The 14,463-nt window shown below is 42.3% G+C and overlaps 2 protein-coding genes across 3 annotated transcripts in view; both read left to right on the top strand.

Annotated features, from left to right (window-relative positions):
- The window catches only part of Adam9 (ADAM metallopeptidase domain 9), a 76,273-nt gene extending 67,329 nt beyond the window's left edge, over positions 1-8,944 (top strand). Inside the window, exons 21-22 of one of the 2 annotated variants that reach the window (XM_021218811.1) lie at positions 2,728-2,795; positions 7,555-8,944. In XM_021218811.1, the coding sequence (XP_021074470.1) occupies positions 2,728-2,795; positions 7,555-7,648 (162 nt within the window). In that variant the 3' untranslated portion in view covers positions 7,649-8,944. Of the gene's footprint in view, positions 1-2,727; positions 2,844-7,554 lie in introns of both variants that reach the window. The other variant, XM_029531959.1, reaches the window with a different exon arrangement.
- Positions 8,945-9,748: 804 nt separating this feature from the next.
- Adam32 (ADAM metallopeptidase domain 32) overlaps positions 9,749-14,463 on the top strand; it is a 94,714-nt gene continuing 89,999 nt past the window's right edge. Inside the window, exon 1 of the mRNA XM_021219503.1 lies at positions 9,749-9,824. Within this exon, the coding sequence (XP_021075162.1) occupies positions 9,752-9,824 (73 nt within the window). The 5' untranslated portion in view covers positions 9,749-9,751. The remainder of the gene's footprint in view (positions 9,825-14,463) is intronic.

Below are 14,463 nucleotides of genomic sequence, written 5' to 3'. Positions count from 1 at the left end.
TACTTGGAGAAGGGTTTTAATCAAGTTTCTCAGGCTGGCCTTGAACTTACAGTCCTCCTACACCAGCCTCCTGAGTATCTGAGATTACGCACTTGTGCTACTGGGCCCCCTTTGTAGCTATTTGAAATGTACAATAAGCTATCTTAATCTAGTCATTCTCTTGGAACACACTTGCTCTATAACTGTAACTTATGTATTGAAAAGACTCCAGTGTGTATCTACACTGTGTTTTCTTAGCACTTTTCGCCTTTTGCCTCTTTTAGTCAGTTTCCCCAGCGACTGTACAGACAGCTCAGGAGTTAAGAGCATTGACTGCTCCTTCAGAAGACCTGGGATCAGTTCCCAACACCTTTATAGCAGTTCATCACCATCCTTGGTTCCCATTCTATGGTACCAATACCCACTCTGGCTCCTCAGCGACTGGGCATATACATGGTGTGCTTACGCAGGCAGAGCAAATACAAAGTAAAAATTTCAAATCCTAAAATAAAACCAAACCCATTGTCTTAGCCTAAGAAGTGGTTTAATAAGTCAAGTGTGTGCCTTGAAAGTTTTTGGGACCTGAGTTTGAATCTTGAGATGTAAAACTGGGCATGACAGCAGAGGTCTGTAACCTTTGTGCTCTCAAGGTGAGACTGGCTAGAGGTGGAAACAATGTCCAGAACTTACAGTGCACTGGCACCAGCCAGCCTGCTGTACCCAGTGTGAACAATAGAGACTCTGTTTCAAAATAGTGGAAAGGCAAGGACTGCTACCTAAAGATGCTCTCTGACTTCCACATATACACTGTGGCATGCACACATGTACATACACACCGCACACATCACACACACAGTTGGTCTCAGGTGTGTGGGGTTACTTAACCCATGCAGCTGGATTTGACCAGGCTTGTACTGACTGTACATTGCCTTGACTCTATGAGCATTTTACTGTGTGAGTTCTTGGTGTTCCAAGTCTCCTTACTTGTGAATCGTCTGTTAGGTTTCTTATTTCCCCACCCATCACTCATGATAGGTTGTATGTTTCTACAGATGTATTCGTTTCTCCAGTTTTTTCAATTTGTTGCCCTGTTACTGTTCACAGCAGCGACTTACGGGTTGTTTGTATTTCTGCAGTTTCACTCTCATGCCACCTCTTCCTGAACTTGTATTTCTTTCTGATAGTCTTGTGCATTAGTTGCTTTTCCTTTTGCTATGATCAAATACCCTAAGAAAGTAACCTAAGGAAGGGACAGCTTCTTTTTGACTCACAGCTCCTGGGTACAGTCCATTGTGTTTGGAAAGCAAAGGCAGTTGGATCTTGAGAGAGCTGGTTCCATCCAGTCAGGAGGAGAGCAATGTGAGCTTTTCCTCTTAGGCAGCCCACAACTCAAGCCCAAGGACTGGTACCCCCCTCCGTCACTGTGGGCCTTCCAGCTCCAGTAATCATGATGACTCTCCACAGGCATGAAAGCCAGTATTAGCCATCACGCCTAGATAATAGTATTTTGATGTTATCTTTTCAGAACCTCAGTTCTTATTTTATAGATGTTTTCTATTTCATTTATTTCCCCTCTATCTTTATTCTTTCTTTCCTTCTATTAACTTTATCATTATATAATTTCCTTCTTACAGATTGTTATGGGTTAGTTTATCCGTATTTTTCTAGATTTTAAATTACTGCATTAGGTTGTTATTTGATAGTTTTTCTTCTTTTGAAATGTCATTTTTTCCTTCTGATAAAGATATTTATTGCTGTACGTTTGCTATGAACTATCTTCAGATTTCCTCAGATGGATCCTTCAAGTGTTACTTATTTATTTTTTTCTCAAGAGGTGTTTCTGTATTTCTTTTGATTTCTTGACCCAGTGGTTGTTCAGAAACATACTGTTTAATTTCTATGCACTTTAGAGTTTTCTTAAATTCCTCTTATATTTATTCTAGTCATACCATTGTTGTTGGGACACTTGATACTATTGTCCGCACTCATATTTCTTTAAGACTTGTTTTGTGGCTGAACAAATACTGTCTCCTGGAGAATGCCCAGTGCATCGCAGAGCAACGAGTATTTGCCTCTGTGTAATGGACTGTTGTTTGTGTGTCTGTTAGACCAGTAGTTCATGTCTGATGTCTCCTTACTGATTTTTCTGTCTGTATAATCTACGGATGATTGAAAATAGGACACTGAGCTTGCTTTGCTACCCTCTGCTGCAGATTAATTAATACTTGCTATATTTCAGCTCCCATGTCAAGGAAGAGTGTGGTGAATTCTAATATTAAGGATAGTAGGTTACTTGGGTTCATGATACCCATTAGGTACTTTATGGGCTTGCTAATAAAATGTCAGAGTATTTTATTTAAAATGTATTGGTGTTATTTACTTAATTTAATATTTAATTTAATATTATTATACCTTAGAATTATTGAATTTAAAAATATAGCCTTAAAATAAGGAAGTATAACATTTAGTAGTAAAGAGTAGTTAAACAGGAAAGTATTTTTTTTCAATCCATTGTCCTGGAGATCAGGCTTGGAGCTTTATTCATGCTAGAAAAGCATTCTGCCGCCGAGCCGCACTCTGCCACCGAGCCGCACTCCTGTCCCTTTAAACCAAAATAGTTAAAGTATCAGCATTGTCAGTCAGTAGCGTGATAAGCATATTAATTACTTTTACACAAAATAGCTTAATACCTAATACAGATTTGTGACTATACTGTAGCAGTAACTGTGCATTTTCCTTTCTTTTCAGCCTGGACATGGAAACAGATTCCCAGTACCAACCTATGCCGCCAAGCAGCCTGCGCAGTTCCCGTCAAGGTTGGCAGGAAATGGCTCTAGATGACTTGACCACGTTGAAATTCAGGAGTCAGTGCCTTAGAGTTTCCCACTTAATGCTGACTTAGGACAAGGTGTTTAGGTGATTTGGATAGAGCAGAATGTGTAAGGAAAGCTTTTAAAGAACTTTTATATGAATATTGTTACATTTGTACAACACCAGAAAGAAATCCTGAGGAAATCTGAGTCAGACTGTTGCCTTACAGATAATTCAGAATCCAGGGCCTTTAAACCACTGAGCGTAGGAAAGTAGATGGGTTGGACCTGCTGGCCCACACAGACTAGCTGGAGAAGCTAGATGGCAGGATGCATGTGCTTAGATAGGACAGACGGAGGAGGCTGGGGACTGTGCAGCCAGGGCCGCAAGCAGAAGGACACTTAGAGAAGACCAGGTCACAGATGAACCTACTTGTCCTGATGGCAGGTGAGGAACTTGGGGGTGGAGAAGAGTTTTCAAGGAGCTCGGAGGGCAGACGAGGCAAAGTTAGAGCTCTAGCCAGGGGAAGTCCCAAGACAAACTTCCCAGGCTTTGTTTGGGGACGCGGGGCCAGAGATGTTCCAGACTTGATTGATTTCTACACAGAAGAGCCAGGATGCAAGTGTAGAAATTGTGACTAAAACTAAATCATACACCATGAACAGAATCAGAGAATTTTTTTTAAACAATCATCAGACATTGGCTTTAAAATAACTCTGATCATGTGAGTGGTCCGGATTGAGAGTTTCAGCATGGTTCTGGGCCATTAACATGATTAGACTCATTTTAAAGCCGGTGTCTGATAAGACTTTTAGATGGTTGAGAGCCACCGTCTGGGTGCTGGGGGTGGAACTAGGTCCTCTGAAAGAGTGGCAATTGTTCTTAACTGTTGAGCCTTCTCTCCAGCCCCACCCAACATCTACCTGTAATTTTTTAAATTAAAAAAAGATTTGAAGTCCAATGAAGTAAAGCAATAGTAAAATGAAAAATATTTACCAGCTGAGGAACAGGGTCACCCCGCCCCCCAGTAACTTGCAGCTATTTATAGCTCCGCAGGGAGGGGCTAGGTACCATGAATTTCTCCCGCATGCATGAGAGGATGCTGATAGGATGGGCTTATTCTTTTTTGTAAAAAAAAAAAAAAATATTTATTTATTCACTTTACAACCCAATATCAGAAACCCCTCATGCAAATCTCCCCTCCACCCCCATTCCACTTCCCCTTCTCTTTTGAAGGCAGACAAGGCAGTGCATTTAGGGACAAGGGATCCACAGGCAGGCAACAGACTTAGGGACAAGTCCTACTCCAGTTGTTGGGGGCCCTCATGAGGACCAAACTGCTTGTCTGCTGCATATGTGCAGGGGGCCTGGGTCTAGGGGATGGGTCGATTCTTGATTAGCTCTTTTTCTGGGTAACCTCTGGGTCTGTCTGCAAGGTCTTATGTGTAAGAGCCGCATTATATCCAGGAGACAAGATCTTACAGCATGTCTCCAGCTCTCAGGCTCTTTCATAGATGCCCCTCTCACTCGGAGCTGAGTGCTCAGGGGTCACATGATCTCTGCACTCTGGCCAATCATGGGCATTTGCGTTCACTAGTCCTCACTGAAAGCAAGGTTTTCTGACCAAGGCTGAGAGCAGCATATGGGAATAGACATAACTCTGGTGTGCATTTTGACAGTGACCATTTAACAGAGCAGAGGCAGCTGTTTCCCCAGTAGGGCCCCTGACTCCCCCAGACAAAGTCTGACCATGTTTGGAGAGTCCTGTCTGTTTAGAAAGCAGTTGATAGTCGTGACACTATTGCCCCAGTAGGCACCTCTCGCCCTGCAGGTTTATATTGTGCCATTGCAGGGTCCCTGGCTGGGAAGGACTGGTAATGACACTTCTGCACCAGTCGTCTACAAAACACACTCCAGCAAAACCAGAGCTACCTACAGGAAGGAAGGCCCCAGTTCTGGCCCAGCTAGTTTAATCTGTGTTCTGTAACCTCGGTGTGTGATATCTTCACCAATAGGGTTTTACCATTTAGTTCTGGTCAGCAACCAAGAGCAATGGCAGGAACTTATATTGCCTTGAAGGCCTTTTAGGCCTCCCTGACAAAGAGTTTATAGTAGGTAGCCTACACTTGGCAGTGGAGTATTTTTGTTTAATAACTGTGGGTTTTAGCAAGAGCATGATTCATCATGCCAGGGTACTTCCTTTCAAACTTTTTTTTCATTATAATTTTAAGGTAGCTAAAAGGTAAGGTTTCCTTGGGGTTCTTTTTATCTACCCATAATTTTGGTTAGCTCTTTCCATTGATCCCTTCCTCTGCCCTTACCCCCTACTGAACCTTTCAATCTCTCATTTTCCCCGCATCTTCTTTTATGTCACACGTGCTCTATCATCTCCATTGTGTCACACATGCTCTGTCATCGCCATTATGTCACAGTGCTCTATCATCTCCATTGTGTCACACATGCTCTATCATCGCCATTATGTCACAGTGCTCTATCATCTCCACTATGTCACAGTGCTGTCATCTCCAGTATGTCACACATGCTCATCATCTCCTTTATGTCACACATGCTCTACCATCTCCATTATGTTACATGTCATTACGTACATCTCCATGCTGCATCCAATAAAATATTATTTATCTTAGATTTTTATCCCTTCCTCTCTTCCTCCCTGCCCACACTCCCTGTTTGGTTTTCTTTCTCTTTTTCTTTCTCCCTCCTTCATTATTATTATTTTTTTATGGTACTAAGAATAGAACTCAGAGTTTCTATATTAAATAAGTGTTCTACATTCAAGCTATATCCCCAGATCCCATTTACTTTAGATTTTGAATTTCTTTTATAATATTGAGACTTTATCAGTTTTTACTTTCTCTTTCAAACCCTCCTGTATACTCCTGTCCACGCTTTGTTTTTAAACTCATGATCTCTTTTTCTTTAATTGTTGTTCCGTGTGTGTGTGTGTGTGTGTGTGTGTGTGTGTGTGTGTGTGTGTGTGCTTATCTGTCTATAACTAACTACAATCTGTTACTTGTGTGTATGTTTCTGGGCAGACCATTCGTGGTGGTGGGTAACCAACTCCTGTATTCTTCCTTGCAGAAGACTATTTCTGAGCATTCTTTTAGTTGCCTAAAGTTCTTTATCTGACGTTGAAGTCTGATGAGCCTCCCCTTTCATGTAGCATGTATATTGATGTCATCCTTATTCAGGTCATATTTAGGTAGTCATGTTGATCAGACTTCATAGATGTAGCTTCTAACATTTATAGGAGATACAGTCTCACAACAAACTCTTAATTCCCAATGCTGTGACCCTTTAATACAATTTCTTATGTTTTGGTGACCCCCACCCATAAAATTATTTTTGTTGCTACCTCATAACTATAATTTTACCACTACTATGAGTCGTAATATAAATATCTGCATCTTCCGGTAATCTTAGGTGACTCTGTAAAAAGGTCATTTCAAACTCGAGGGGTCGTGATTCACAGGTTGAGAACCATGGCTCTAGTTCTTCCATTCTGTCTGCTTCCTCCTCTACCGTGATTGCTGAGCCTTAGTGCAGGAGTTGTGTTGGAAATGAATCAATTGGGGCATCGTGTGGTGCTTGTTCTTCATGTTTTCGTCAGTGTGGCTTTCTGTGATGGTCTCTGTGTGGTGCAAGGAGATCTTTCTTTGATGAAGGCTGAGGACTACAGTATTTGTGGGTGTAAGGACAAATATTTAGAATGTTGTGAGGGATTGTACTAGTTGAATAAAATGTTATTTGGGCTTCAGGCCCACTCCACAGGAGGGAAATCATATCTATACTAGAAACCTATTCAGCTACCCATGGCTCAGAAAGTCATGGATCTTGGAGGGGAATCCTGTTCTTTTTAATGATTGAAGCCAAGGCTTTGTCTCAAGTCAGCTACAGAAAGCCTGCAGGCCAGTGCTTTTTTTTCTGTGTGTAGTTATTTTAATTGTTCACTCTTAGAGAATTTCGGACATCTGTACAGTCTATTTGGATCATATGGCTCCCCCCCCACTCCTCTAGATCTCTAAAACCACGCCTACCCCCCTCCACGTCAGGCTCAGTCACTGACTGCTTTGTGCACTTAGGTCCAGGGCTATCCCTTGCAATGTGGCTGTCCCTTGCAGCATGGCTGTCCCTTGCAGAGTGGTTGTCCATACATTTCCACAGCATGACAAAATCACTTCACCCACTTACTGTCCTCATGTGTCCTTTACAATTTGATATGATCATTCAATGGGCTTTTCTTTTACACACAAAACCTGCAACCTTCTTACTTCCTCGCTTATGGAGTGACGTGAGTATCAGGTAGTGACAAAGGCTGGCAGAGAGCTCAGGAGGTAACGTTTTTTGCTAGGTGGGCAGGAAGGACCTAAGCTCAGATCCCTAGCACCCACTTATAAGTCTGGTAGGATCCAGCACCTGCACCCTCAGCACTGGGGAAGTGGGCACAGTGAGCTCTGAAGCTCACTGCCAGCCTGCTATGCCAGTCAGTGGGTGCCAGAGTCAAAAATAAGGGTGAGAGCAACTGAAGAAGACACCTAGCTTTGACCTCTGGTCTTCATATGCACAGATACAACTGGGTCCTTTTTGCCATCCACTCCCACAGAGACAGTAATCTCAGAGCATACAGTAGAAAGAGCCCTTAGCTGTCATCAGAGAGGTTGAGGATGGTGTCGTGTTGAGCTCGGCATGAATCCAGCCATATTCCATTTAGTCCACACATTCTCACTTATTTTTTTCTCCTCACAGGCCACCTCCACCACAACCGAAAATATCTTCTCAGGGAAACTTGATTCCGGCTCGGCCCGCTCCTGCACCTCCTTTATATAGCTCCCTCACCTGACAGTAGAATATTAGAACCTTATTTTTTAAATGTCTTCAGGGAACTGAGCAAATGTGTTTTTTTTTTTTCCTGATGTTTTCTTGAAAAGCCTTTCTCTTCCAACCATGAATGAACACAAACCACCACAAAACAAGCTTTATTAACACAGGATCCTGGTGGGGATTGCGAAGCACAGGAACATGCAGGCACTCCGCGGGATGTAAAGTGAACGTTTCCATTATTAGGGTATTTTCTCTGGCCATTTGTGAATCTAATGCACTTGATGTGGATTAAGTTATTTTGAACATGTTACTGTAACGATTCTCAAATTAACTATATTAGCACAAGACTTGTCACTATGCGCTTAAACGTAATCCTGACTTTTTGACCCCAGTTACCATTAATAGTTTCTGGTTGAACATGTATTAATTTAGGAAGATTAATTGCCAATAACGTCTGCATTTTCATCTTGCATGGATTAACAGCCATTTATATGGACTTATGTCTCTTAATGCACAAAGAAGCAGATCTCCTGAAGGAGCATACACAAGAACCACAATTACCAGATCATGATATACTTGGAAAGTGTGAAATATGTGTTCACTCAGTTATTGGCTTCCATTTTTTATGATCTTTCAACTGTAATAACTATGATAGAAATCAATTTAACACAATCAGTTATGGGCTTCCATTTTTAAATATCTTTGCAACTGTAATGACTATGACAGGAACTGATTTAACTCTGAATTTTCTTTATGCATTATGGTAAAGCATTGCAGCAGTGTTGTTTTAATTGAAGTGCACACTCTATGGTACGAGGTGTTTAGTCTACCCAAGCAGATAGGCGTCGATTGAACAGGAACACGGAGAATACCTTCCAAAAGTTGAGGTGTTACAAAACCACTTGAGAATTCATGAGCACTTTAACTCTAAAATCTGAATTTCAAAGCTTGATATTAAGTCATTTAGAATGTTTACATTTACTAAGGTGTGCTGGGTCCTGGCTCTTTTGACTAATATTTTCATAAACATTAGGCAGGAGAAAGGAAGGAAGCAGTGGTTTCCTTAGACAACTACAGAAATTATGTTGGTCTCTGTGATTACTCTCAACTATATTAAAATGAATTTGTACTTTAAAAGGAATGATATTGACACTAAAATTTTAAACATTTAAATTTTTTCATAATCTTTCATAAAGAAGTTTAATAATAGGTATATTAACTGAATTTCATTAGTTTTTTAAAATAATATTTTGTTTGTGTATATATACATATTAAAATAAAAACATTTACAACAAATAAAATATTTGAAATTCTTGTTTGGTCGTCCTCTTTATAAATACACAAATATTTGGATTCTTCTTAATTTCAGTGTTATGGCTTTTGCCAAATGTGACTGCACTTAAGGAAAACATATTAAAAGACTTCATTTTTTTTTTTCAGGATACTCAAATACTTTAACAGTTGGGTGTGTACTAACACTGGTGAGCCAGCCATAGTGGGAAATACCGCAGTGTTGAAGGCCACAAGCCCTCAGAAATACTAAGGAGAAAGTAGTTTACTGACAGGACTCTTGAGTTCAGAAGCATGCGACTAAGGCACTGCCATTTCTGCTAGGACAAAGGCTGAAATGTAGGTCTTTTAGAATGTCAAGGATCTGCCATTGATGTATAAATTAACCGCTTTGGTTAAGTTCCTAAAAAGGAAGGTATATGAATTTTAACTGAAGTGCCATGGAGAACCAGGTTGGAAGGAAGCCTGGCGGTCCATGGGAGCAGTGTGCCTGTGGAAATGTAGACCCCAAGGAAGAAAATCACTTTACTCTTTCTTGAAAAATTTCTCCATGCATCTTAAAATGCAGTCGTAGTTTAGCCTTAGAAAGAGTATACACATATGTGTGTACTTTTTTGATACTTGTGCGCCAGCGCAGCCTCTCCAACACTGTGCATGCGGGGTTTCATTTTGAAGCAGCCGGACTCTGTGAGAGCTGGGGTAGGTGGTGGAGGGGGAGGCTGGAGGCGGGGTAGGGGGTTAGGGCGCTCCAAGGACGTGGGTGGCCCCTGGCACGTGCCCCACGGCCCCCGTGCAACGGCTTTACAACTGTCTAGGTACTCCAGGAGACGCCATGCTGGGCGCCATGCTGCACACACTGCTGCTGCTGCTGGCTGAGCTGGGGGGCTTGCTGGCATCAGGACCCGGTGAGCGCTCCGCAAGGCGGGTTCTCTGAGATTGGGGGGACTTTTCTTGTAGGTCTATCATGCACATCATAAAGCTCAAAAAGTGGACCCCAAAAGAATACTTCCCAACAGCTGCTGGAAACCACTCAAACTCAGACTCAAAAAAAAAAACCCAAAACAAAACAAACAGATTCCACAGATAATTCTACCAACACGATGTACATGCAATAATAGTTCGTCCAGAAATAGGAAAGAAAAGGCATTAAAACACAAACCCCCATGCCCAGAGACAATGCAGCGGTGCATGCAGAAGCTGGGAAGGGACAGAATCTTGCTTAAGTTTTGGAATCAAGTAGGGCTCAGCCACTTGTCAGGCTATGGTGTTCAAGCTGTTGTTAAGTCCAGCCTTCCTGCAGGTGCCAGTCCACCGCTTGCCTCTAGCTCTGAGGTCTGCTGGTTTGTCGAAGCTGTGGGATGCGTCTTTTGAAAGGTGAAGAAGGCATGGTTGGGGCTCTCAGTGTTCTCTTCCTGGTTTATTAGAAGTAAAGATTAAAGAATATATAGCAACATCTAAAATAGCAGCCCCCCTATCCTTTACGTGTTAACACACTTCAAAACTAAGAACCGTTCTTCTGGGGGGAAAGAGTAGAAAGTTGGCGTCACTTTGTATTTTGTGGATCTCCTGAACCTCTGCTTCAATCAAGGACAACTAGGTTGTATAGCCACTGCTTCCAGTCTTGTGCTGCAGGCTTGAGTAGACGTGCAAAAAGGAGAACTTTGGAAGCTTTTTCAGGTAGTTATGAGCTCTCTGCTTGCTACACTCACACTGGACACACAGAAAAAGAATAGTTGCAATATAGAATTTAAAAACATACCAGCAAGCCTCACTATTCTTTTTATTTTTAATTAAAATATATCACTAATTCTTTTCCCTTTCCTCCCTCTAATCTGTCCACCCCAACTCCCTTGCCTTTTTAATATCTACTAAATCTATCTATCTATCTATCTATCTATCTATCTATCTATCTATCTATCTATAAATATCTGTATCTACATAGATATAGATATGTATATACCAGCAAATTTCATGAAATTCAATGGGATATAAATATTGAATTTTGATTATTTTATGCATGCATATTTTAATATTTTAATCTATTATCTTTAATTTTTTAAACTGTGGTAAGTACAAAAAAATTGCCAATAGCTTTTAAAGTTTTTTTTTTTAAATTTAAACTTTATTTTACGTACACGGGTATTTCGCCTGCCTACAGGTCTGTGTACCACTTGTGGTCCTGGGTGAACCAGAGAAGATGCTCTAGAACTGGGGTCACAGGCAGTAGTGAGCCACCACGTGGGTGCTGGGAATTAAACCCTGGTCCTTTGGAAGAACAGCCAGTGCTCTTAACCTCCGAGCCATTTCTCCAGTTCCTCAAACTTTTTTTTTTTTTTTTTTAAAGAAAAATCATCAAAGTTCACATTTCAAGGTAGTTTCAGATTCATAGCAAAACTGAGCAGTAGCCAGTGTTTGTCTATAGCGCCTGCTCTCTGTCCTCTTATGAGGGTCAACAGCTAATGTTGCAGAGATGCATCTGTTCCAGGGATAGACCCGACTGCACTTGGGTTCCGTATGCTCTGTGTTCTGCCCAGAGATGCCCATCCCTTCAGTACCATGCAGAGTAGTCTCACTGGTCCCAGAATCCTCCGTGCTCCCTCCCTCACCCTCCTCCACACCATCCCTAAACGACCACCTTTTGCTGTCTGCCTTCTCCAGAAAGTTGTATAATTGGGATCGTGCACCACACGACCTTGCAAACAAGTGTCTTTTCGTTTGAAGTATATATTTTAGATTCCTTGATGCCTCTTTCTGGCTGGATAGCTTATTTCTTCACAGTATTGAAAATACCCATTCCACCGTCCATGTCAGGCATAGTTTATCCATTTAGTTACTGAAAGATGTCTCAGTGGCCTCCCAGTTTTAACAGTGGTGAAGACAGCCACCGTCTACATGCTTGCTCAAGTTGTGTGTGAACACAGTTTCTATGACTTCAATGGCTATGATGATAAGAAGATATAGCGATATCTCATTGTTTTAATTTACAATCTCCTAATGGCATATGCTGTTGAGATCTGGACATTGGCTCTGAGCCTAGCCTTTGACATTCATCCATCTCTTCATCTCTGCCGTGGAAATCTTTTCATAGGCTTACTTTCTCTTTAGTTTCTTTTTTCAAGTTATTCCTCAATTTTAAAATTTGTATTGTGTGCCACTATTTAAAAAAAATCTTTGTATGTTTTAGGTAATCATCTTTTATCAAGTGTGCTTTATTTTATTTTTAACCTTTTTATATGGGTGTATATGTCTGGGGTGTGTGTGTGTGTGTATAGTCTATGCATGTATGTGTAGTATATGGGTGCATGTTTGTATAGTGTGTATGTGTGTATATGTATGTGTGCATGTGTGTGTAGTGTGCATGTGGGCATTTGTGTATAGTGTGTATTGTATGTGTATTATATGTATGTGTGCGTGTGTGTATAGTCTGTATATGTATGTAGTGGGTGTATGTGTGCATGTGTGTTAGTGTATGTATATGTATAGTGTGTGTATGTGTGTGTAGTATATGTATGTGTATAATGCATTCATGTTGTGTGTAGTATGTGTATGTGTGTATGTGTGGAGTGTGTGGAGTGTGTGCATGTATGTATGGTTGCATGATCAGAGGACAGCAACCTCAGATGTCAGTTCTTTCCTTCCACTTAAAGATGTTCCCTGTTTTTCACTCTTCATAAGCCAGGCTAGCTGGCCCTGGGACTTCTGGGTATTGTCTCCAAATCCCGTCTCTGAAGGATCATTAGAATTTTAGGGGTATCTCCCATACCTGTCTTTAGTTGGCTACATAGGGCATTTGGCTCAGGTTGGGTCTAAACATTGGAAACGGCTTAGAGGGAATAAGTCAGGTAGATACAGGGTGCTGGTTAGGCAAGCAGGATGTGCCTTCTGGTCCAGGCTGAAATTTGGAGGTAGGTTTAGACACTGGGGGGAAGTGTGTAGAATGGAGGGTGAGGCAAGAGTCACTGGTCTAGATTATGGCACAAGATTGGAAGAATCTAGCTGTACTGGCTAATTTTGTGTCAACTTGACACAGCTGGAGTTATCACAGAGAAAGGAGCTTCAGTTGGGGAAATGCCTCCATGAGATCCAGCTGCAGGGCATTTTCTCAATTAGTGACCAAGCAGGGAGGGCCCCTTGTGGGTGGGACCATCTCTGGGCTGGTAGTCTTGGGTTCTATAAGAGAGCAGGCTGAGCAAGCCAGGGGAGGCAAGCCAGTAAAGAACATCCCTCCATGGCCTCTGCATCAGCTCCTGCTNCCTGNCCTGNTTGAGTTCCAGTCCTGNNTNCTTNNGTGATGAACAGCAGTATAGAAATGTAAGCTGAATAAACCCTTTCCTCCCCAACCTGCTTCTTGGTCATGATGCTTGTGCAGGAATAGAACCCCTGACTAAGACACTAGCTGAGCAAAAAAGTTGTCTTATGGCAGAGGGCCCATAGGTTGGGGTAGGCAGAGCGGATCTTGGATGGAACCTGGAAACTCAGGGCCATGCAAGCAGGAGTGGCCAGACTAGGCCAGGGCACAGGGTGTGGAATCTTGCCTATATCTGGGTGAGTGAGAAGGGTATGTGGAGGAGAGAATTGGGTGGACCCACCTGAATTTACCCTGGTGAAGACTGTGCAGGGTCTGGCCAGGCATAGAGGTTTGTAGTTGTGACATTTTCAGTTTTAGCTTTTCTCTACCCTTAACTCACGTGTTTGACTGCTATCGACAGTAAATGTAAGGAAATTAGTCTGCTCACGTTCTTCTCTCTGTGCTGTACTTCCTGTTAGTGGTGCATGCTATGGTATGTCCACTATGATAAAACTTAATGTCGCTCCTGCTATGTGGCTATGCTCCCCCACAGCATTGCCATCTCTACTCTGCTCGTTTCTAGACCTTTTAGTACAATATAGCTATATTTATTGGGGGAAATCTGGGCATGAAGATTATTTTCTTGGGGGAATTTGTTTATAAATAGCTGTGGGGTAGTGGGCTGCGTACAGACAGCCTGGTCTCCAGTTAAGCAAAGGTCTGGAACCCTGGGGACCTGATGGGTGTTGATTTCCACCTACATGGGACAGAAGGTGTTCAATCATGTCTCCTGGTCCCCTGGCTCCTGTCAAAGTTACTGCCCCAACAGTTCCCCCCCTCCCCCTCCCCCACCCCCCAAAGAAAGGTGTGTGGCTATTAGTTTCATAGGAGCAGCACCAGGCCTTCCCACATGCAAATAAGGTTTCCCCCAAGTGCTCAGTCCAAGCCAATGAGAGGTACCTGCTTTTGAACCCTGAATCATCCCCAAAACTGTGTATAAATCCTATCCATGGAATTAAAGGTGTGCGAGAACTAACTACTCTGTCCTCTGAGTCTTTTGTTTCAAGAGCTCTACCTCTTGGGAAGAGACCTGCTCTCCCAAAGCACTGCCTGAGGTCCCGCTGCACTCCTCACTGGGTAGGCTTGTTCTCTCAGCACATTCAGCCTGCTTGTGACACAAGAACTCGGCACCAATGTCCAGAAGTGGTACTACTCAGGCAGGCTTGGCCCACTGACATCAGCTGTTACCCGGGCAA

Source organism: Mus pahari, chromosome 19, assembly GCF_900095145.1.
Source record: "Mus pahari chromosome 19, PAHARI_EIJ_v1.1, whole genome shotgun sequence".
Lineage (NCBI taxonomy): Eukaryota > Metazoa > Chordata > Mammalia > Rodentia > Muridae > Mus > Mus pahari.
Note: the sequence above shows the minus strand (reverse complement) of the source record. Positions and strands in the feature narration are given on the sequence as shown.